Source organism: Nomascus leucogenys, chromosome 11 (assembly GCF_006542625.1).
Source record: "Nomascus leucogenys isolate Asia chromosome 11, Asia_NLE_v1, whole genome shotgun sequence".
In the NCBI taxonomy this organism is placed as follows: Eukaryota; Metazoa; Chordata; class Mammalia; order Primates; family Hylobatidae; genus Nomascus; species Nomascus leucogenys.
This window is the reverse complement of record NC_044391.1, coordinates 72,373,163-72,397,569: the sequence shown is the minus strand read 5'-3', so window position 1 is coordinate 72,397,569 and position 24,407 is coordinate 72,373,163. Positions and strand designations below refer to the sequence as shown.

General features: G+C 42.0%; 1 protein-coding gene across 3 annotated transcripts in view; it reads left to right on the top strand.

Annotated features, from left to right (window-relative positions):
• CLRN1 (clarin 1) overlaps positions 1-9,872 on the top strand; it is a 48,342-nt gene extending 38,470 nt beyond the window's left edge. For 2 of the 3 annotated variants that reach the window (XM_003256293.2, XM_003256294.2), the window contains one exon: positions 7,861-9,465. In XM_003256293.2, the coding sequence (XP_003256341.1) occupies positions 7,861-8,126 (266 nt within the window). In that variant the 3' untranslated portion in view covers positions 8,127-9,465. Of the gene's footprint in view, positions 1-7,860 lie in introns of all 3 variants that reach the window. The other variant, XM_012510575.2, reaches the window with a different exon arrangement.
• Positions 9,873-24,407: the final 14,535 nt, after the last annotated feature.

Below are 24,407 nucleotides of genomic sequence, written 5' to 3'. Positions count from 1 at the left end.
CAGCCATTATAATAGGCACTGGTGATCATGGTGAATCAGGCACACAGTGCTGTCTTCATGGAGCTTGTAGTCTAGTGGGAGAGTCAAACAAAAGTGTATATCAATAATTAAGTGATTACAGATTGCAATAATTACAATGAGGGTGATAAACAAGTTGCTATGAAAGAGAATGGTAGCAGAGATCTGGCTTTGAGATGGTGGTCAGGGAAGACTGCTCCAATAGCTGAGTTCTAAAGCTAAGAAGGAACTGAGAACCTTCACAGAATGTCCCAAGTAGAAGAGAAAGCACACTGAAGACTCTAGGGAAAGAGGTCTGCTTGTTGTAGGAACTGAAAGAAGGCCAATGTGGCTAGGGGCTGGGTAGTGAGGTGAAATGGCACAAGGAAAAAATGAGGTTAGAGAGATCAGTTGATACCAGTTAATGTTGGACCTTAAACATTAACCATGGTAAGTCTTTTAGAATTGATTCTAATTGCAATGAAAAGCTTTTGAAAGATTTTAAAAAGATGTCTGATAGCTGATTTACCTCTTTAAGAAATGTCTGGTGAAAGACAATACTATCGCATTGGAGATGGAAAAAGATGAATGGATTCTAAAAACATTCTGAAAGTACATTCAAAATGTTTTTCAGGCAGCTCATGCAACTAATAAATAGTGGTGGCATTATGGATAAGACAAGGGAGGAGCAGGCTTGCAGTTTAGGGCAAGAAAGAGGTGGGGAGAAGAGCTCAGCACTAAAAATCATGTGTTCCTTTTGGGGCACATCGAGTCTGAGATGCTATGAGACCACCAAGTGGAGATGTAAAGTAAATAGTCAGTTACATGAATCTGGAGTTCAGTGAAGAGGTCTAGAAGAAAGATGTACATTTGGGCATTATTTGGATATAGATATTATGTAAAGCAATAAAATTGGATGAGATCACGTAGGGAGAGAATGCACATAGATAAAAACTGACCTAGGACCAATTCCTGAAGAACACTGACAGTTAATTTTTTGGTTTAGGAGGAGGAGAAGCCAGCAAAAGACACTGAGCAGCAATATCCAAAGAGAAAGAGGAAAAAGGAAACTGGGAGATTATGGGTGTCCCAGAGGGAATGTTTCAAGAGTACTGTCAGCAGTGAGCTTTGTGTAAAGGTGGCCACCTGTAATAGAGGTGCAGGCAGGTGAAGGCAGAATAGGGAAAAGGGGGTAAAAAAACTTCCCTCAAGATTTGTAATACAGTGGAAGAGAGAGAGAGAGAGAAAGAGAGGGAGAGAGAGAGAGAGAGAGAGAGAACTTAAGGAGGTAGAGGAAGACAGAGAACCAAAAAAGAGGGATCTGAGTATAGAAGCAATTAGATTCATAGTTTTTAGTTGCAGCAGTGATATTTGAGTGGGGGCCTTTTACATATTCCATTCTAGATATTTCCCAGTTGATGGGAGAGAGTCTTACCTAGATCTGCATGTAAAAGAGAGTAGGCCAGCTGACAGACTTAACATGGATCAGTGGTAGAACATCCTAGTAGTTCTGTGAATACTCTCTGAGAATGACATGAAAGGTATTGGTTCAGGCCTTTTGGAGGTGATAAAAACCACCAAAATGTGGACTTATTGCAAATTGTATTTGTTACCATTTGCGATGATTATAATTATTCTCTTATATATAGGCTTTCTTACACACAGCTTCTCTTACACATAGCATCACGAGTTACGCCTTCTCTTACATATACTGTCTGCTATGAGTTATGCCAAGCAGGGCAAACAAAATTGCTGCCTTTCTTTAAAAAGAGGATGCTCCTAGTATGGGCCTAATTAATTATGATAATTACAGCTATGGCATGGAACATAAGCACATTCATATACACAAAGACAAGAAAATAAAGAACAGTTCAAAAACAGGACACTTATATTATATATCAGTTTCAGTAGGAATAATACCCTGGACTCTGAAATAGGTCTGGGGCACATTATTCTGCAATTGGTGGTGAAAAAAATCTGCATCTTATCTCTATGCCAATTCTTATGAAGGAGCCGTTTTTCAGGAGTTCAAGAAAGAGACACAGGGATGTCCAGTCATCAAAGCCACAGAGCCTGAGGAAGGATAAAGAATTTGTGGCAGGAAAACCCAGTAATGAAAATATTCTGCTAGTTTCTCAGCATAGAACTTAGAAAAGAGGCCACAGAAGGAAAAGAGAAGTAATGTTAGACGGCTGATGTTGGCAATGGGCAAAGAATTTCATTTTCATATGCAGGGCAGTGGCTAAAGGGGAAGTGTTGTGAAGAATCACATTCCAGGTCATTAATGTCCAGGGTGTGGTAGGAGGACTGTGTTTCATTTATTTTGTACATGGCCTAGCCATGACCTTGTGCAAGGAAATGCTGAATCATTTTCTATCACAGTTGCAAAGAGATTCTTACCCTACTCAGAATGTATGTCTTCTCTTCTGTTTCATTTAGAGTCACAACCCAAGTCCTTGCTTTGACCTCCAAAGCACCACTTTATGTATCCACTTCAGAAACACACACAGACAACTCACCTATTTCTGTCCCTTACCTTCCTCCCCTCTTCACTCAAACCACCTACTTCCTTTGCATTCACTCTTCCTTCAGCCTGAAATAATCTTCCTCCAAATATCTACCTTCTCACTCCCTCGCTTCTCTCAAGATCCACTTAAATGTTATATTCCCTATGAGGCCACCCCTGGCCATCCCTCCCCAGCCTTCCTATCCCCCCCCCTCTGCTTTATTTTATTCTCCTTAATATATATCACACTCTGATAAACCATTGAATGTACTTATCAAGTTATTGCCTCTCTCTCCCTTTCCATTGTCTCCATCACTGAGGGCTCTGTGAAGAAAGGGATTTGGACCTGTTTCATTTAGTGCTGTACCCCCAGTTCCCACAACAGTGCAACAGGCACTCAATAAATAGTTGTTGAATAAGTGAATAAAACAGAAGTAGCTGCATATTTTCTGGTAACAAATGACATTCTTCTGAAAATGTCATATTTTCAGACATAATTCTGAAAATAAATTCAAATCAGATAAATATTGTATTTTTAGACCATTTCTTCTTTGCATTAATCATCCTTCTCAGTAACATAACATTTGTAAAACTTAGGTTAGATATGGGCTCTTCAACTTTCCATTACAGAAGATAAAGTGAAAAGGCTAGACCCAATGGTGTTATTCCTTCATCTACATCTATCCTTTGGAAACACATGACCAAATTGCTTGCCATCACAATCTCAAAATCTACTCTTTGGTATTAACTCACTTCACTTGTCCCTCTGTCTCTTTTTAGATGGTAGCCATCGGTCTCTGGAGCAGTGTAGAGTCAGAACAACTTCTATTTGGGGAAGAAATCATTGCTGGTGACCTTACTCTCAATTACTAACTTTCTAGTGACATTTACATAATTTTAGAGAAAATTAACACCTACACTTGTAAAGTTGTGGCTTTCCCACACCAATTTATCATCTCTCAATATTCCTTGAAAAGGAAATTATCAATTTATCATTCTATATTGGCAATGAAATGCCCCTAATATCTGTCACCTATAGGACAATTGAAGATGATGTGTTGAAAGCTTTCTGAAAATGCTGATCATTACTTTAAATGGAATTGAAATTCCAATTTATTATTTCCCAAAATATGATCTTACTGATCATAGGATAACATTTCAGAGATTTCTTCCCCTTTGAGGACCCAAACCCATAGGACCTCTGGACTCCCACAGATCCTGGCAGGGTGTTCCCACTCATAAAAGCATAGGTGCCCTCAGGGTGATTCAGGGATGAAGAAGCAACTCTCATTGGCCATGTCCTACGTTCTCCATATAGTAAGGACTGGAGGAGACCAGTGCTCAATTCTGCAGTCTCAGACAGCTGTCAGAGGAGAGTCATGAATGTGCAGTGTCTAGCACATTACAAACGTTTGTTAATTGACTGATCATTCATGGTGTGACAGCCCTATAACTCAGCTATCCTATTCAGTCAGAAATTAACTCAGTAATCAAAGTCATTAAAAGGAAGAAAAAAAAAACCTACAGTACCAGCCAGATGGTGGGGAAATCAGACAGATGAAAGGAAAAATGGCTGTAGGTCATTGAGTAAGATGCTGGGCAGCAAAACCTGGGCCTTGTGCCTGGTTATACTCCAAATTATAGCTCCAGCAAGGTTTGGCAGGATTTCCAAAGTCCTGGTTTATTCCAACCTTTCTTGGGAGCAGGAGAAGTGTTGGTCAGATGGACAGACACATAAGGAATCTGTCCAACTGGCACCATGTGAATTTGGGCTCTTGGTGTACATGGATAACTGGGAAAAAGAGGAGAGAGACATGTAGGACTGATCCTACCATTTGTGAAGTCTTGGGCAAAAGTATGAATGAAAACCCACTTCTCTTCCCCTGCCTGCCTCCACTGCACACGGTAAAGAGCCTCAATCATAGGTGTGTGGACATTGCACCATGTATCCAAGCTCTGACCATGCCTCTTGAAACAGCTATTCCTCAGCCAACCTCTGACCCCGGGAGGACTGACCCAGGAGAAATGACCACATAGGTCTTGAAAATGGGCTCAGGGCTATTCACGAAGTCAATTCCAGGGTCCCAGGAGTATGGACTAAAATGTGAGTCAGGCACGCCAGATGGGTATGTTCTATTGACTTCAAGGATTCCTCATGCTGTGGGAAGGAACCTCTCCAGAAGAGAGACAGAGCAGAATCCTCTAAATGTGGGGCACAAAGCAGGAGCCCCTCTTGCGGATTCAAAGTGTCGTACTGGAAGAGTGCAGGTTGAGTCCTATTCTCACATCACTCATATCCCTGACACACTTCTTTTATAGCCTTAGCAGCCATGCCACAAAGATAAACTCTTCATGCGTATCTTTTGGTCCATAAGTCATAAATAGTTATCCTTGATCCCATGTCTTTTTTAGAGCCATGGACAGAGAGAAGCAAAAATATCCCAAGTTCACACTGAGTTGTCTCCCTTCATATCTCTTAGCAGTCACTGAAAGGTTATGAGACTCAGGCTGGGTTTCTATCCTCTGTCCCTGAAACGACAATGTTGACCTCGTGATCAACCCTAGAATCCAGAGCAAGATCTCAGACTGTCCTCTCTACCACTAGAAGCACACTTTGTTTTGGGGGCTGTGTGCTTGAAATATTAGCTATGGCAAAAGGCTTTGAGTCTTATGACACCCCAAGTAACTTTTACTTTAGGAATTTGAAATATAGCCTTGCTGTAATGCTGTCTCCTTAACAAAGTAGTACCTTTAAAATATTTAACAACTTGAAAAGGAAACCGAGCTTGAATTTTCCTTTCAGGTGCTCAGGAAACAGTGTTTCACTTCTGTCTGAAATTCACCATCTCCTCAGACAAAGAAGGCTCTTATGGTAAAAGGAATGGCACTTTCTCCACAATTTTCGAATAAAAGATAAAGAGAAAACAGCACTGCAGCCTTTTTGTTAGGATCTAACAATAAAGAAATAATACGGTTTTGCCAGGGGAGAGCTCTGGTTTTAAGCTCAGAATACAAAAATAGGCTGACAAAATTTTACAAAGGAATATTCTCAGCTACCACTCTGAGGATGGTAGAAAGTGAAATTTCAAGAAAATTATATTATTTGATTATTTGATGATGATTAAGCTGATGGGCCAGTCCTATGTGAAATTCTAAAGTAGAAGAAACGTGACGTCGCCTTTTCTGCTCACCTCTCCCCTCATTCCTACCCCGAAATCTCTGCCTCTACCCCAAACCCAGCCTGACCTTTGGGAAAGGACTGGGGGCTGTCACTTGCACCGTAGCTCCTCCTGCCTGCAGTGCTCTCCCTACACAGTCCAGCCTCCCTCTGCTCAGCTAACTTTTCCTATAGCTCCTTCTGGCTACTTCTAAGGAACCTTCCATAATGCTGCCCACCCTCTCAGTAACAGCCCCTCTACTATCCCTTGATTACATGCACTGTAATTGGTTAGTAATTGATTTTATGTCCTAAGAGCAGAAATCATGGGTATTTTCTTTAATGTTTAAATCTCCACAACTATCCCCCATATAAGTCTAAAGAATAAATGAATGAGTGAATTAATGAATAGAAACTCAAGCCATTATGTTGCCACTCCTAGAATATTTGGATTAACTTAACTGAAGAGTGAAAAGCATTTACCTGTCCTAAAGGAGACATAAAATTAGTGGGAGAGTATTTGGAGAAAAAAAAAGACACTGTAATACGTTCTTTTGTGTTGCCTACCCTGATGTAGTCAGGTGTTCCTGATACGGGGTGGGCTGAGGATTTGAAATAAAATTGCCTAATTTGACATAGTAAGTGGAGGAATCAGGATTTGAAACCAAATTGGTTTGACCTAAATCAAGCTATTATGATAAGGACTTGCAAGAAAAAAGGAATCCATAAAAACCATATGAATAGCTACCAATTAGTAAGCATTTATATGTGTCAATTACAACACCAAATGCAAATCATGCTTTATTTATATTAACCACCTTTTATAGATGAAGAAATTGAGACCTGAATATTAAAATTGCCTACTTTTACGTAGTAAGTAAAGGAATCAGGGTTTGAACCCAAATTGGTTTCACCTAAGGCAGAAAACCATTCCCAGCAAGTCTCCTATTAACTGGAACCCTATTGTGGTGGCCTGGGGTATAACAGTAGCTGTGGAAGCGCTGTAGAGTCCTGGCCATCCTGTGTGCTCCTGATCTGGTCCCTCCTGCCACCTGCTTCTGCTCCCTGTGCCATCCGCCCATCTAGAAGTCTCCCATTGTCCATCTTCAGGGGAGACACTCACCAGAGTTTCCAGCTTCCAGCCAGTATGGAGTGCCCCTGTCTCACAGCAATCTCACTGAAATCACAGCTACATCTGTTAAAATTAGGCTACCAATGAGTGATAGATGAAGGGGAAAAATAACAATAGTGTACTAAACAAAACAAATGTTTATTTTTCTCACACATAAAAATCTAGAGGTTGAAGTCCAGGGCTGGTCCAGAGGCTCCAAGGATCTGAGATTTAGACTCCTTCTTTCTTGTTTTTCCACAGCATATGGCTTCCATTTCTGGGGCCACATTGGTCCAAAATGTATGCTGGCGCTCCAGCCATTGCATCCATATTTCAGCCACAGGAAGGAGGAAGTGGGGATGAAAGGACAGGCCCCTAATACCTGTATAGTTCAAGAAGACTTTCCCGCCCATACATCCCAACCACCCTTAGTTGAACAATGCTGTCTTAATTCAAGACACTCACATGTCTAGCTAAAAATCTGAATTCTGTTACAAACAAGGAGAATAGAGATGTGCACCACCTCAACACCTTATCCATAGCTACCTTTGCTCAGGTTTTCCTTTGTGCAGCTGTGGCCAAGTGAAAGCTGAAGGAGCCGTGGTAACCCTTCTGAAGGGAGGCCTGGGGCCTTTCACAAGAGGCCGCATGATTGGTATTTATCCTGCATGGCCTGTGAAGTACAGAGAAATATTTTCTCTTGAAGCCACATCTAGCAGTGGCTGCTTTGTAGCCTGATTCCACCATTATGCCTTTAAAGTGCCTAGCAATTCAGCCTTCACATCATGCAAAGAGGAATATCTCCCAGTCTTTGTAAGATCAGCTTAATTCTAACCACCTCCTTACCCCCCACTGCACTCCTACACACACACACAAATCTTCTTCACTCAGAGCAGAACCATAACCCAAGCACTACCACCTGGAGACTGAAGAATCAGGCTCATGATTACAAATATGCAATAATTTTTTTTGTGGGTAATGTAAATGGGGATGATGGTAAGAGAATTCCTTGGTTTACACATTGACCCCCTTCCCTGTCCCTTACAATCAGGAAATATTTGTCCCAACACGTTGTTTCTTTTGTTGCAGGCTCCTGTGGCTGTCTTGTCATGGTATTGTTTGCCTCTGAAGTGAAAATCCACCACCTCTCAGAAAAAATTGCAAATTATAAAGAAGGGACTTATGTCTACAAAACGCAAAGTGAAAAATATACCACCTCATTCTGGGTCGTTTTCATTTGCTTTTTTGTTCATTTTCTGAATGGGCTCCTAATACGACTTGCTGGATTTCAGTTCCCTTTTGCAAAATCTAAAGACGCAGAAACAACTAATGTAGCTGCAGATCTAATGTACTGAAAGGCAAACCTTTCTATAATTTTACAAGGGAGTAGACTTGCTTTGGTCACTTTTAGATGTGGTTAATTTTGTATATCCTTTTAGTCTGCATATATTAAAACATCGGGACACTTCGTGACAATGTTTACAAATTATGTACTAAGGATACAGGCTGGAAAGTAAGAGAAGCAGAAGGAAGGCTTTGAAAAGTTGTTTTATCTGGTGGGAAATTGCTCGACCCAGGTAGTCAAAGGCAGTTGACTAGAATCGACAAATTGTTACTCCATATATATATATATATGTGTGTGTGTGTGTGTAAGACCATCAAAAAGAAATCAAAGGCACATGGAATATATTTTAATAAAAACAAATTATATTTCTAATACATCCACACATTTGTTGCCAGATTTCAGAAAACTGAGCTGCAATCGCTTTCCTAAGACAGTAGTGTATTAAATGAACATCTATAAAATATATCAACACACTTTTTTAAAAAGTTTGTTTAAAGTATAGTCTTAGGCCAGGCATGGTGACTCACACCTGTAATTCTAGCACTTTGGGAGGCCAAGGTGGGAAGATCATTTGAGTTCAGGAGTTCGAGACCAGCCAGGGCAATAAAGTGAGACCCTGTCACTAAGGACAAAATTAAAAACTAAAATAAATATAAAATATAGGTTTTCAAAAAGCATAGTCTTATTTAACCATGTCTGTTGGTCAAAATTTGCAAACTCTAAAAGAAGAAAAAAACAAGCTTAGGGTATTTTTCCTCCTGTGCCTGAGTCCCAATTACATTCACGACAGTACTTTCAATGAACATAATTGTTAGGACCACTGAGGAATCATGAAAAATGATCTCTACTAGTACATTTGATGCAAAATGACTCATTGGGGGCTGTTTTTCTAGCTATAGTGTCTCGAGTACTAATATGCAATTATGAAAATTATATTAAATCTGGGATTATGATGGTATCACTGTGTCATTTTGGTCTGGCTGTCACCAAGCATGACCCAGGTCAACTTTTTTTTCCCTGAATTACCCATCAAATTGATCTGCAGCTGACTAAAGGCCACAGCTGAGCCTGGAACTGACCCTTCCTTCATCCTCAACCTGCTGTCCTCCAGAAAGCACCAAGGAAAAAGCAGAGAATGACAACAAACAGATCACCAGGCCTCTGAACACAGGTGCTGGGTACTCAGCAGCCCTCATATAATAGGTTTGAAAGTACTCCTTAAAATAAAACACTGTTTCCCTTTGGAACTATTTACAAGGATGAAACAACCATATACCTGAGAACTAACTTGCTCTGGTGTCAATTCGCTATTCGACAACAGACATCAGGACACACAGTTTCCAGATGCTGGTTTTTCCCCTTAAATCAGGAAATACACCTGGAGAATTTCTAGAAGACTACAATTCAGTCTAGCCACAAAGGGGATGTTTTTTGGTAACAGGCTAGAGCCCAGTTCTGTAAGTCCTCAGCTGAAATGGTCCAGTACAAAAGCACTGGAAATGAGGAGTGGGCTGGGAGGACAAGGACCGTCTCCTGTGTGAGGAGTTGGCTGGAGGTCCCCAAGGCCAGGTACCCCCTGCACTCTCATGGGATTCCTCTCTGTTGTCTTGGAGTTTTGAAAAACTCCTTCGAACACCAGGCTTTTTTTCTTTAGAAAACAAGTCTCCAATTGTTCTATGTTCTGTAAAAAGAGAAAGACAACCTGGAGCAGCTGCTGGAAAATCTAATGAGGAGGAACTAAAAGGCAAACCCACCATGTTCCCTGGCTGGAAAGGAGAAGCAGGGCTGTGACAGACACTCAAAAGGAGGTCCCTGCAGAGCACACCGCACACAAAATAAAGCAGGAAACAACCTGGCACCAGCAGCGCACCAGTCTCCCTCTCTTCTCGCAGATGAAACGCATAGTCCCCAGGTCTATGGGGAGCCCTTAGAAGAAGGGTCTGGCCAGGACGCTCATTGGCGGCTCCCACTCGGTGGGAATCAAAGGCCCCGGGAATGACATTCATTTTGCTGGGACCCGCCCTCCTTCCCCAGGTGGCAGCCAGCCTTCTCACAAGGTCGCGGGGCCCCCTGCTGGCCCTGGGGAGGCGAACACCATGCCAGGTGGGGAGCCTGTTTCATTGTCTCAGACACCTTCATGTCATCAGTGAGAACATCAGTGCTCATGATGCTGCCAGAAAGAATGGCAAGAAGAATGTATGAACATCATCCTAGGTTCGTCCAGGTGGACCCAGCCAAGGCGACACGTGTTCACCGGAGTAGGAGCAAGCTTCAGAATGAAGCGAAAACAGATGCAGATGGTGCATTAGAATGAAGAGGAGGGGCACTCCTTACATCTGGGCGTCTTACAGTTTGCAGAGGTCTTTTGCTCTTGTGGTCCCATCTGTTCCTCCAGGGAAGCTGCTTCCATGTCACATTCCAGGTATTCAGGGCCCCTCAATGAGGCCAGAGTATCACACATTTACACAATCAAGGCAAGGGACAGTGCTATTATTCTCCTCTCCCTCTGCCCCTTTACCTGGTAAGAGGCTAGGAGAGGGAGACCACCACCCCTTCTTAACCCTGGTGGAGACAGAGGGTGCACACTGGCAGCGGTAGGGTGCACCAGCTCCAAGGTAAGCATGGCTTGCCGTTAGAATGGATATTTGTCCCAACCATTTACCTAGAGAAACCTGAATGAGAACAGAGGGGTAGACTCCAGAGGGTGGAAACTGGGGCAGGGGTCGGGGGAGGATTAACTTGCCTCTCAATTTTCCTCACCCTCTCCCCTTCCAATAAGATCCAGTGTAGTTAAAACAGTGCAGCTGTTATAATAGAAATGCTGCTTCAAGACCAGGCCCAAGCCCGGCCATGTTTCTCTAATGGACTTGCTGCCCCTCGTACCTTCTATTTAGATATCCTGGGGCCTGTACTAGTTCCGTGTTCAGTATCTATTCTACAGACGTGCCCATTCTCAAGCCCCGTCAACGTGGCAGTTGGTCCCGGCTCAGGGCTGATGGGCCACCACCATCAGTGACAAGGGACACAGCAATGCTGGTCAGTTTAAAGGGCAGACAGAAAGACTGGGCAGGACTGGGGTTTCTGCTTTTGGGCCAAAATCTCCCCTCGGAAAAAGCCCTCTTGCTCCTGTAAATATTGATGGAAACCAAATTAAATTATATTTTGATTTACAGACTTAGTGATAAATTCCCACCTAGGCAATCAGACACATCCATGGGTGTCACAGCTCAGAGCTGGGATTTACTAGCCTATTTGGAAAGTCCAAAGACCCAAGTCAGAAATCTCCAGACTCTCCCCTGCCAGTCCTGCTGGACAGTATCAGGCAATAGTTATAGAGACCCCAGGGTGGAAGTGAGGTGAGGGTTAGCTATGGTGCAGCTAAAAGGCAAGTGTCTTAAGAGATTGTTTCTTTGCTTGAATCTTGGTCTGAGGGATTTTGACCCACTCTGAAAGCAGTAGACAGAATGAGTTACAAGTTGGTGCGCTCCTCATTCATCAAAACTCCACTCTTCCCTCTGTGAGCCACGAGCCCGACTGAAGAGAAGAGTGAGAGACTTGGGAATTCCTGCTAGCAGTGTTCTCTCTCTCTCCTCTGGTATAGTTTGTAAGAGGGTTCACAGAGGAGGAGGCTTGGGCCCCTCAAGTAATTTAAGCCAGTGCCCTACCAGAAACATGCAATTTCAGGGCACGGCATCTGCCACCCTGTCGTTGCACTCTCCTCAGGTTCCAATTTATCATGAACTTTGCCTGTGCAAAAACGTGTAGCATAGCTAATCCAGAGGTGTGGATTCCAGGATGCCATGGCTGTCTGATTTGCACTTAAATTTGCCATCTTTCTATTTAGCCAAGTGTAATGAATAGTGTGCCTTAATATAGGGAAGGACGGTGTCTGCTGCACATCCCAGGCCAGAAGCTCCAAGAGAATCAGCTGTATAGACTTTCATTTGCTGCCATATAGCTGCCCCCTTTGCCCTGCTCCTCTGCAGTCACCCTTTCCCCCATGGAAATTCTATGTGGTTTTCACGTTTCCTCTTCTCTGGCACACAGTTAAACAGCTAAACTACATTTCCCAGTCTCCTTTGGAGTTGGGGCCATGTGAGTATGGCTGTACCAATGACATGTTGGTTGAAGTGACCTGTGCCATTTTCAGGCCTGGCCCTGAAAAACATCCCATGCAATCCTCCAGCTCTCTCTTCTTCTGGTGCTGCATGCAGCCTTGGAATCTGTGAGATCCAGACAGAAGGCTGCAAAACTGGGGCGGGCCTCCTGCCCTGCACTAGAGTACAAGAGTAGTAAATAAACTTTCTCTGTAAAGCCACTGATTTTTGGCGATTGTGACTGTAGCTTAGCCTAATTTAGCCTAGCCTAGCAAATAGGACCCCATTCTCCAAGAAAGCTCTTCTGCTGTCTGCCAGGGAGATGCTTCTCTAGGGCTCCCAAGGCATAGTCTATGCCAGTGCACCTTGCACCATCTCCACTTGCTCCTCTCTGTGCCTCTGTCCTTTGTGGCCCTCTGGTCACATTACCCATCACCTACTGAAATGAAGACTGGAGAGTGAATTGTCTACATCAATAACTAAAGAGTAAATAAACACTTTTGCTTATGCTGCTGTCCTTCAAGATTCTTTCCAAATGTGGGTTAATAAACCCTTTTTCATTATTCAAAAAGGATTTATCTTGCATCTCCTACAGATGTAGCTGTGTGTAAGGCACCAAATATTGGGACAGCTAATGTAAAAAGGGTAAGAATACATTTTTTTTCTTGATTTTTGGTTGAGAGCAGAGAATAATATCCTCTAAGACTTTCTATCTTTAGTTTCTGTTTAAAACTTCAGTATAGTATTAAGAAAAGGCTTTTTAAGTTTACCCATAACAGGAAAATCTGATGAAATTTTATAACAAAGGAAATCATTAAAAAAAATAAAAATTATCCTAGAGTTTCAATTTTCACAAAATGCTGTAAGAACTGTTAACTTAATTAAATAATACTGAAAAAAAAACTTAAAAAGAATGTATCAAGAAGAGCGACTGGGAGATAGGAGGGAGGCTTCCATCACCACCCAGATCTGGAAGGGTTCCCTCTAGGAGGCGTGGCTGCTCCCTCCTCCCTAAGGGGCGGGGCATTCAGATGAGGAATTTTCCGCAGTCCTGCGTCAGACTACATGTTGAGGTCCAGAGAAATGCTTTTCCTGCTGGTTGGTGGAGAGGAGACCTGCTCCATGCTGTCAACTTGGTCCTCTTCTGGGCAGAAATGAGGAGGCATTGGGTGCTGACTCAGTTTCCCCAACGTCCTCTAGTGCTGGAAAACGATGGTACTTGTTCTAGCAGAGATTCTAGATTTATTCTAGGAGTACCCCCTCTTAAATTTCTGCCCATCTCCAACCCTTGGTATTTTCTAGCTTATCCTGCAATAATGTCACTATTTTAAACCTAAACTAGTGACTATTGAACTTAAAAATCACTTTTGTTCCCTGGATCCAGAGTCACCCGCTTCTCCCCAAAGCTGATGAACAGTTACCTGGACTAAGCAGAGGTTTCTGGAGTATAAGGGAAGCAAAACAAGCACAGGGGAGCACGAGAGCATATCCAAAAGAACCAGTGAAATATCCTTTCACCACACACAGTAACTGGAAACTCCTTCTGATTTTTTCTAAGTATTTAACAAACTTCATAGATGCCCTCCACCCTACACAATATGCTTATGTCCTTTGAAAAATACGTAAATATAAAAAAATAGAAAATGCACGCATGTCCTGTCAATTACCTCTCTATCCTTTACCACAAAGGAAAAGCTTCCTATTTTACTTAATGTTTCAGTCAGGAAGCATTTAACATGAGAAAAAAAATCTACCTAAACCATCCTAAGCAAAGAGCGAGAGAATGAGAATTAGAGATCCAATGGAAAGATACAGCAGCATCTCCCGTGGCACTAGGATACTAGGGGAGTAAGTGCATTCAGACCTCACGAAGGGGTGGATCCAGGAGTTGGAAAGTCAGTAGAAACAAATTTCCCTTCCCTCCCATTCCTCCCCTCACCACTGTGTTGGCATGGCGTGCATGCGGGTGTGAATGTATGAGTGTGTGTGTGTGTGTGTGTGTGTGTCTGCGTGTGTGCGTGTGTGTTGGGGGGGGGTCTCCCAGAAGAGGATGTGAGCTTGGCAGATACCCCAAAACTGTCCATCATGATTGGTAAAATAAAGATGTGATTCTGCATCCTATACATTAACATTTACAGGAGTCTATACATACAGTTTTACGCCTTATAATGACTGACCAAATTGTCTTCCCAATTTCTAACCCATTTTATTGTTTTATAAAATCAGAGAAAGACATTGAGATTTTTCCACAGGGTTTAAACTTTTTCTGTGTATCTAATTCTTCAATATATCAGTTGAGTGACTGATACTTACGTAATTTAAAACAAAAACACTCTAGATGGTTTCTAGTGAGCAGACAAAGCAGTTTTATTAGTATTTCTAGACGTCTCTTCTATTCTAACATGGGTTTTCATTCTTTCCCTGGTCTTCCCTCACCCACATTATAGCAGACCTATGGCCAACCCCACACATATATAAGGAACAGGGCAAACCAATTGGGCTGAGCTGAGATTATTCTGATCAAATTTACAAACTCACATTTCTCTGTAAGACACAGACATCAAGCCACCTTCTCCCCTCTCGCCTTTCCCCCAGCTGTTCTGTGAATCACAATACATTCTTTTGCTCAGGAGACATGTGCAATGTCTTTGCCACACAAATCTAGAGACTCATTTATACCATAGCATACTTGTCCCTCATTATTTTCTGGAGACTCAATATCAATTCAGAAAGATTCAGTTGCTGAACTCAAAGTGACACCTCTTCCAGCCTCATGAGGGGTGTTTTGCTCATGACGTAGTCCTGCAGCACCGCCACAGAGCATCCTGATTCTGAAGGATTCTTAGAAACATTTCCTTCTGGTCTCAGTATCAGGATTAGCTGTTCTTCTGCCAAAGAAGGGTTTTGTTTTTGTTGTTACGTGTTTGTCCTAATGGATCATATCATCACTCGCTGTGGATTAGTCACTGCAAAGCCTGAGGTGACTTCTGTGGCTCACCTGTGGCAGCATCTAGAATTTCATGGGTGTCTTTTGTGTACTGGGAACTAGATTTATTCCTGACTCAGTTGGGTTCTGATGCTTTTTATTCCATTTTTTTCTTACTCATCTATCTTTTCAACTCCTAATTTACAATCTTTCCAAGAATCACATACACCTTTGTAGGCTGCTTTAAGTTTTTTAAAGCAAGGGATACAAATTTTACAAATCCAAATCTTACCATCATACCATACTAAAGCTACATGAGAATAAGAAGAAATGTAAGTAAATTATAACCCAATTCTCAAAATGCTTTTACGTCACATAAATTGTTTTGTCCACTGCTAAATCTTCTTCCCTAGAACAATGCCTAACATGTGCTGAGCACTTACTAACTTGAATGACTATGGGCCAATGTCAATCCTCCTTTCTGTTGCAGAGATCTGTTTCCAACCTCAGCTGAGGTTCCCATACACAGTCAGCTTCCTGCCATTGCCATTTTCCTTAACTTCCATCTAACTCTAAATCTGATGGAGTTTTCACACCTTCATTTTGAAGGAGGTGACTATTTTGAGTCATAAGATCTATTGTCCTGCAATATCTTCCTGATCCTTTGCCAGTAACTGCCCACAGCACTCGAGAGAAGATGCTGATGCTTGTTCTAATGAATGAATCAAATGACTCATAAGGTATTGATTAAGCTTCACCCATGTGTCCTGCATGAAAGAAAAACACAGGGCATAGCCCCTGCTCTTAGAACTCAAATCACTTTCCAAAAATCACAGAAACTATACTGCTACTAAAGTACAGATTGTTTTCTCAGTAAGTAAATTCAAGTTAAACCAGCTTGATGAAATGGAAAGGGCACTAGGTTTAAGCCCAAACTCTTCATCTCACCAGTTCTGTGAGTCTGGGGTGTCACCTAACTTTTCCTGAACTATGTTTACCTATGAGAAACTAATCTGAATGTCTCCAAACTGCCCCCATATATGCACATAAATAACCATCACACTAGCCTTAATTTCCAATTTTTGCTGGTTCTTACAAGCCCCTCCAAGTAGAGAACCAGGGCATTGCTCCCCAGCCCTGCCCACTCCCCACGTGCCTCCCCTTCCATTCTGGAGTTTGTAAATCCTCCTGTGTACCCAGGAACAAGTCTGTCATCCCAGTTTCCACATCAAGGCAGCTCATAGCTGACCTGCTCCTGAGGCTTCTGTGAGAAGACTGCTTGGCTGCAGCAAAGGATTTGTTCACTGAGGGATGCTCTGCAACCCAGGGTTCTAGAATGCACTGCAGCCTGGGGTAGGGTGGGGTCGGGGTAAAGAACAGCTCCTCCCACTGCTGTGGCACTTCCAGTCTTCTGTGCCCCATCCGCCTTGCTTCTGTCTGAGATGCCACATGTCTGCTTGCATTCTGTCTTGTGACAGGTCCCTCTTTTCTCCTCTCCAGGTACCTAGCTACATTTCCCTCTATGATCAAAAAGGAGAAGCCTCATGCCCATCAGCTCTCATTAATGTCTTATCAATGCATCCAGAAGGGTCCCCAGCCCACATTGTGTAGAGTCAGGATTCAATACACAGTTGGATTATCCACTACATGAAAGAGGATCCACCCAAAAGATCTCTACAGGGCCAATGATTCCAAGGAATCCTGTACTTCCTTGGGAGCACTGAACCACCAGATGGTGCAGCGCATCGTAGGAGCGTTTATTTCCGCTGTGCTCTTGTGAGCAGAGGGGTCCAGGGCCCACAATAATCAGTTGGGCATTTGCAACTCCGTTTTGTACATTGCCCCACCATGCAGACCAAGGAGACAAGAAGATGAGCAGTCAGTATTTTAAGCCTCACTATGCCCTACTCATTGTTAAGCTTTCTTTGTCCCTTTTCTCTTCTTCTTTTATATTAGCATGACTTCTCTTTTTTTCTTTAAGCAGTAAAAGGTTGATATCATATTTTTAAAATGGCTTGCTTGAGAAATTGGAAGTTTCTCTGTAGGGCACCTTGAGGGCTTTCCAAATCTGCTCCCTGCTCAGAAGTTCAAAGCTATATCTTCAGTACCTCATGAGTTGCAAATACTCTGGGTTCTAAGTCAAATTAATCACTGTCTTCAGCTGAAGTATCATCCTGACACCTAGGGAGGACTGTGTTGATTTAGCAAGCTGATAGAGCCAAGGAAGGCACAGGCAATGCTGATTTAAATCTATCCAACCGTGGAGAGGTGCTCGGTGTTCTGACGGAGGCTAACTCTGCAGCAGCAGCACAGAGGATGCAAGCACAGATCCTGGAAAGGGAGGCCTTCTGCATGTCGGAGTTTATCCAGCAGATCACTGAAGGAAAATGACATAGTTCGATTTGCATTACAGAACAACAGGTAATGTGTTGTCGGCCTGTCGAGGAGGGATAGGAACAGAACCTAGTCAACCAATGAGAACATTTTACAGAAAGTCACCCAAAAGATTATGAGAGTCAGACTCAGACAGTAGATGGATGCAGAAATGTGTATCATGTAAACGTGTAGTCGAGATTTGATGTTGGATCAAATGCAAAGAGTGAGGAACAGACTATTTGAAGTCAAGCTCTGTTCTGAATTGAAGTCTCTCCTACTGCAGCAGCTCAAATATTAAGTTGATGAAAAAGTAATTGTGTTTTTTGCCATTACATTTAATGCCAAAACCCACAATTACTTTTGCAGCAACCTAATAAAATCTGTCTTGCTGTTTTTAATGAGTGTTCAATGAAAAAAAAAAAAATTCTATTACGCACAGACAAGCCACCCAAATGTTACAAGTGGATGAGGAGTGAAAATACTGAAGGTAGAAGTGAAGCCTCAAAGTGGGACCCAAAGTTCAGTGAGGCAATCGGAGATTTCATGCAAGAGTTCAAAATGCTTGGGTGGTGCCTCAAAGGGCTAGGAGCAATAGCCAGCTGAATGAGGTAGAGTAGGGTCAAGGAGCCAGGTCTTCTGCCTTCAAACCCAGTGTAGCTAAGCTTGCTTGGTACTGCAGTGTGATGTGGCTACTTACATTTGTGAGGATGCCCCTATGTGGACAAGCACACAAGCAAACTAAGTAGCCCCCTGCATCACACGATGTTAAGCAGAGGTGTGGGGAGTTGAAAGCTCTTCACTTTCTTCAGAAAATCCACCTCCTCCTCTCTTTCCCAATGTACACAATTTCTTTATCAGGGAAAAATATATTTTATTATGTAATGGAATTAAGGCTACACAGTCACTCTGGGAGAGGTAGAGATCTACAAATTCTCATTTTTTTTTTTACAGTGTCAGTGATTGCTGTTGGAATCTTTTTGAATGACTAATTTTGATTGGAGAAAGAGAATGGAAATAAGGAAGAAACCACAATTTACCTTTCACCCAGAGGGGGTGAAAAGGGCACAGATTTATAAGACTAAAGCACCAAATATTAAACTTTGTCAATTTTGCCAATAATAAAATTGCTTACTTAAGGCTCTTGTAAGAAAGAGAAATTACTCTAACAAATTTAAGCAAAGAAATGAATGTACTGAAGGAATAAGGTATTTCTCAGAGTATGAGGACTTTTGACCTCCAGGAGTTGGGAAGGAAGACTCGAGTACCCCAGGTATGTTGGTGGTCTCTCTACAGACCTCAGCCACTAGTAGGACTCTGTCATCGTTATATGACCCTTGAGTCAAAATGCTATATCCCCAAAAGAAATAATCAAGCTTGTTAGGGATAAGATTCCATGCCTGAACCAATGAGCTGTGGTCAAGGTTGGGGTCCTGTGCAGATTCCTGGGGCTCCCTCTGTGTGAAAGGAGCTGGTCAGATTGGGGGAAAGTACACAGCACACTGGAGCCCCCTCCCTGCCCTATTTCTCAGCCATGTGGCTCTTTACCCTTTGAAACCCCAAGTCTCCATGACTTTCTTTGAATCCTCACAATGATCACATAAGGTAGGCTAAGCAGGGACTCTGCTTTGATGCAATGATGCCTTCTTCAGAGGGAGGAAGATGAGGCTTACAAAGGTTAGTCAACTTACCCAAGGTCGCAGGTAGACTAAATAAGGGAGGCAGGACTTATCCACATCTCCTGGGCTGCAAAACCAGTTATGTGAATGTGGATATGGGGAACAAGTGACTGAACCAGTAGAAATACACGAGCAATAGGTGAGTGGGCGTCCATATCAGAACCACCAGGACTGAATGAATGTGCTTACTTGGGCCCCCCAACCAAGCTGTTGACAAGAAGGCAGGGAGAAGGGGAGGAAGGACAAGAATACAGATGGAAGAAGGGGAAAGGCAAGAAATAGGCTTAGATCAAGAGGAAGGTTTCTCGAGTCCGCATATAAGCACATCTGTAAGGCATCCAAGGCAGAGGCTATTCATGGCCCCCCATCAGTTATCTTCCCTTTCCTATGCAGTAATAGTATTCTTAGTAGAATGGATGGCTGTCCAACCTAAGGCTACATTTCCAACCTCCCTTGCAACCAGCAGCCACATGATTCTGGCCTAAGGGATATGAGCAAAAGTAACATGTACGAATTCAGTGTCATGCCCTTGTAGGTCACATCCTTTCTCCCTTTACCCTTTCTACATTCTGGAATGCAGAGTTAATGGCAGGAAACAAAGCAACCATATTGGACCATGAGATGCAAGCCAAGTATGAGGATGGCGGGGAAACAATGTAAGGAGCCTGGATGCCTCATAATTGAGAAACCATCACACCAATCCTGTCAACCCAGACTTACTTTCAAGTCTAAGAAATAATTTCATAGCAGTCATAGTAAAGAAATAATAAAATACCATATATCATGCATGGTGTCATAGTCAACATCCCATAATTGCTAAATGCTTTCATGATTAATATACTGGCTAAAAATACAAAATAAAAAGTAGGTATAATTGGCCGAGCGTGGTGGCTCACGCCTGTAATCCCAGCACTTTGGGAGGCCTACGCGGGCAGATCACGAGGTCAAGAGATAGAGACCATCCTGGCCAACATGGTGAAACCCCATCTCTACTAAAAATACAAACGTTAGCTAGGCGTGGTGGCATGCACCTGTAGTCCCAGCTACTCAGGAGGCTGAGACAGGAGACTCGCTTAAACCCAGGAGGCGGAGGTTGCAGTGAGCAGAGATCGCGCCACTGCACTCCAGCCTGGTGACAGAGTGAGACTCCGTCTCAAAAAAAAAAAAAGTAGATATAATTGATTAGGGAATAAGAATTTATCTGCTCTTTATTTATATATGTAAAAATTATAAATGACTATATATCGATAACAATTATTAATAATGTATATTCAATCAATTAAAATTTTTAAATGCTTGAAACTTTTGACACAACTGTTCCTCTTCAGGAAATTTTTTCTCCTAGGGAAACTTCTTCCCAGGTATTTTATAAACCCAGCTATGATGACTGTAATGATATATTTTTGGCACTTACGTGAGCTTTTTCATGGACTAAATTTCTTTAAAGTATAAATTTTTAATCACTGGTTATGAACATTAAATATTTTAAACTTTTTGTTATGGAAAATTTCAAATATATACACGATTATTGAAAGTACTATAATGAATCCTAGGTACTCATTACATGTATTCAACTACCAACTCCTGGACAATTTTTCCAACCCTCCCCATCTGGATTATCATGAGGCAAATCTCAGACCTCATATCATTTCATCCATAAAATTGTCTCCCAGGACTCTCTTTTGAAAACATGATCACAATACCATTATCACACCTAAAAAATAAATAAATAATTTTTTATTATCAAAATGTAGTGTTTAAGCTTCCCCAATTATCTCATAATTTTTTTTTGCAGGATCCAAATAAATTCCATACATTGCAATCAATTGATATGTCTTTTTTAGTGTATAAGTTACCAGGACTTTTGTTGGAAAGATAAATATGCTTCTAGCTCATTTAGGTCACTGTTCCTTGGGATCTCTCTATCACGACAGCAACATCCTAAGCCCACAACCATTGCAGGCCCCAGCTTTCAGGGCAAGCTCATGGCTCATCACTCTGGTTCCCAGGCCTGGGTTGACCCAGAGCAAGAACAGGAGGGCTGGGGTTCAACATCCAATCCTGTCTCTGGCCAACACACTTCCCAATCCTTTTCAAGACTTGGCAGAGGTACCAGATTCCCTCTAGGAGCAGCCCAGGCCTGGTTCACCTACAGCCTGGAATTTCTCAGGTTGAGAAGGAGCTGTGCTAATTAGTCAATTTTTAAAATAAAGTTACAGGGACCTAAGAGACGATCTAACTCAGGGATCAGCAAACTTTCTGTAAAGGGCCAGATAGTAAATATTTTAGGCCTGGCAGGCCATACAGTCTCTGCCCCAGCTATTCAACTCTGCCATTGAGTGTGAAAGCAATCATAGACAACGTATAAACAAATGAATGTGGCTGTGTTTTCACAAATCTTTGTTTATGGACACAAATTTGAATTTTATATAAGTTTCATGAAATATTTACATAATTATATGTTATGCTATGAAATAGAATATTTTATGTTATGAATTATTCTTTTGATTTTTTCCAACTATTTAAAAATGTAAAATCCACTCTTAACTTGCAGGCTATACATAAACAGATAGTAGAACAAATTTGGCCTATGGGCCACAATTTGCCTTGACCTAACCCAACCTTCTCATCTGTTGCTGAGATTTAAACTGGAGACCAGAGAGGTGAATTAATTCACCCAAAGTCACACAGCAAGTTGATGAGAAAGGCCAAAGTTAGAACCCAAGTCCTCATCCCTTAACATTTACAAAGGAATACTTTAATAGCAAGAACAGTATACTCATGAGCCATTTGAAAGGCCAAAGACAGAGAACCTGAGCTTAAATCCCAAGCCATATGGATATATCACGACAATAGAGAGCCTGACTGCAGTGCTCGTTTCCTAGTAACCACAGCCTCTCTGATGAAAGATTGCTCTGACTTGTTATTTATAACTTATTTCCCAATAGGGAGGGTGAGTGATTTGATTATATTTAGTCACAAGAGCCAGGGAAATCCTTATCTACCATCTTAGCATACTTGCAAACCTTAGAGCCACAGCTGCCAGGAGATAGGAGAAAGCAAAGAAAGCTGCAATGTACAGTGTTGTCCCTGTTACTAACAACAAGGGTCACATATAGCAATTACGGACTGCCTGACACAAATAACAGATGGTGTAAGGGGAGACAGGGAAGAAAGGCATGCATTCCTATTTATACTCTATGGAGGCAGTCATTATGAGAAACATTTCTGCACCTTGTTCATTATGCTACTTGGAGCATCTGTTAATTTAGCCTCCTTTTTTGACTTTGTCAGTACGACTATGCTTCTGGCTCCTAGAGTTACGTTCTTGAGAATGAACTCTGCTGCCTCTTAAGGGGCTTTCTTGGTTCCATAGAAAATTGGATGATTTGAAGTTCAGAGAGGGAACACAAGGCATTAGAAAACCACAAACAGCCTATAAATAGAAGAGGTCTCATTGGCCTCTTCTAAGAGTCAAGAGATTCTGGGTGGAGTTAGGTAGAATTGACAAATTAAGCCAATGTCAGAGATAGTAAGCCATGAAGGGGTTACCCAGAGATTATCTAGTGTTGTCCGACCCCATATTTTACCTCCTAGGGCCCAGAGAGGATAAGTGACTTATAAAAGATCACACAGCAGATTTGATGAACCCAGATCTTGTTACTCACTGCCTCATAACATTTCTGATACCTTAGCAGCTTCTAAAACAAGGCAGAAAATATCTCAAAGCAGGCAAATGGACAGATGTGAAACGCCAACATGATGAATCAATGCAAAGTCTTCGTTTCCTTCTGTCCACAAATTTAAATAGATAATTATGTGTCATTGCACAATTATACGAAAATAGGAGAAGAGGTGGCATTTGTTAAAAGAATAAGGAACAAAAAGAGACCGGAGGAGGTGGGGTCACAAGTTGATGGAGGCATCCAATGGCTGCCTCAGACACATTACTTGTAGAATGTAGTTCTTAGGTTTAGTGGCTCAGCTGGGGCCCTGGAAGTGCACATGGGATGTCTGTTCTTTGGAAGAAAGAAACAAGAAATCACTCGGGAATGTTGTATAGTTTGTCTGAAGCAATGGTTGTCTTTTCCCCCATCCTGATTAATGATGTAATAAGATTTGGGGTGTATTTTTTATTATATGAATATATACACATACATGTTTTAAGTGAACAGCTACATATTGATTATAAAATAATCTGTTATTATTTTAGGAGCAAATCAAACACTGCCCTTACAATTTTCCACCAAGTGCTTTTCCCCATAATGCCCCACGTACACTTTAGACATGCAAGATGGATAATGAGGGCCAAGGCAACAAGGACGAGAAGAGAGGCTTCAGGAATGCTGGGCAAGCAAATGAACAGACCTGAGATGCTGGATAGCTTTTATACAGAAGAAAGAGGAAGAGGAAAATAAAGCAGCTGACAGTATTCCAGGGGTGCCTGGCTGACCATCTGCTGGGGACATGGGAGGGTGAGGTTGACTAGAGGGCTTGTGTGATCCCTGCAGCAGTGACAGTCTGATTCAACAGGAGAAGACCACATGTATTTTCAGAAATAGCTCTTACATTATGTTTATGCTTTATTGGCGGGGAGTTCTAGTCTTGTTGTTCATACTTTGTAAGAGTGCAGTGAGCCTTTTTTTAAAAAATATATATACAAGCAAACATCCACTACCCAGTCTGGTAACAGCTTTTCCATTTTCTATTGGAAAGCTATTCTTCCTCACCCTCAGTCAGGGGGTGTAATGTTATCCTCCAGCTCTAAAAGTGAGCACATAAGCCAGGCCTGGCCAATTAGTGCTTCCCATCGCCCTGGTCACAGAGATTGGGCAAAAGACTCAATGAGAATCAATCCTGGGATTTTGCTAAATTTTCCGATAGGAAATAGGGGTATTCTTGCTGGAGTGGCTTATCTGATACAAGTAAGCCTGGAGCTGTCATCTTTCCTATCATGGGAGAGCCTTCCTAAAAATAAAGCCCACATAGAAGCAAGCCAGCCCAGAGGTGGAGGGAGACTAGATTCCAACAGTGTCATTTGAGCATGTGTGTTCAGTCATATCTAAACTGAGTTTTTCCTTTGCAATCAAATGAGACACTAAATTCCTTTTTTACTTAACAGTTTAAACTGAGTTTGGTCCTTACAGACAAGAGTCCTGGTTAAACAAGAAAGACAAAATAAAATGAAAGACAGACCCTAAAACAATAATCCATCT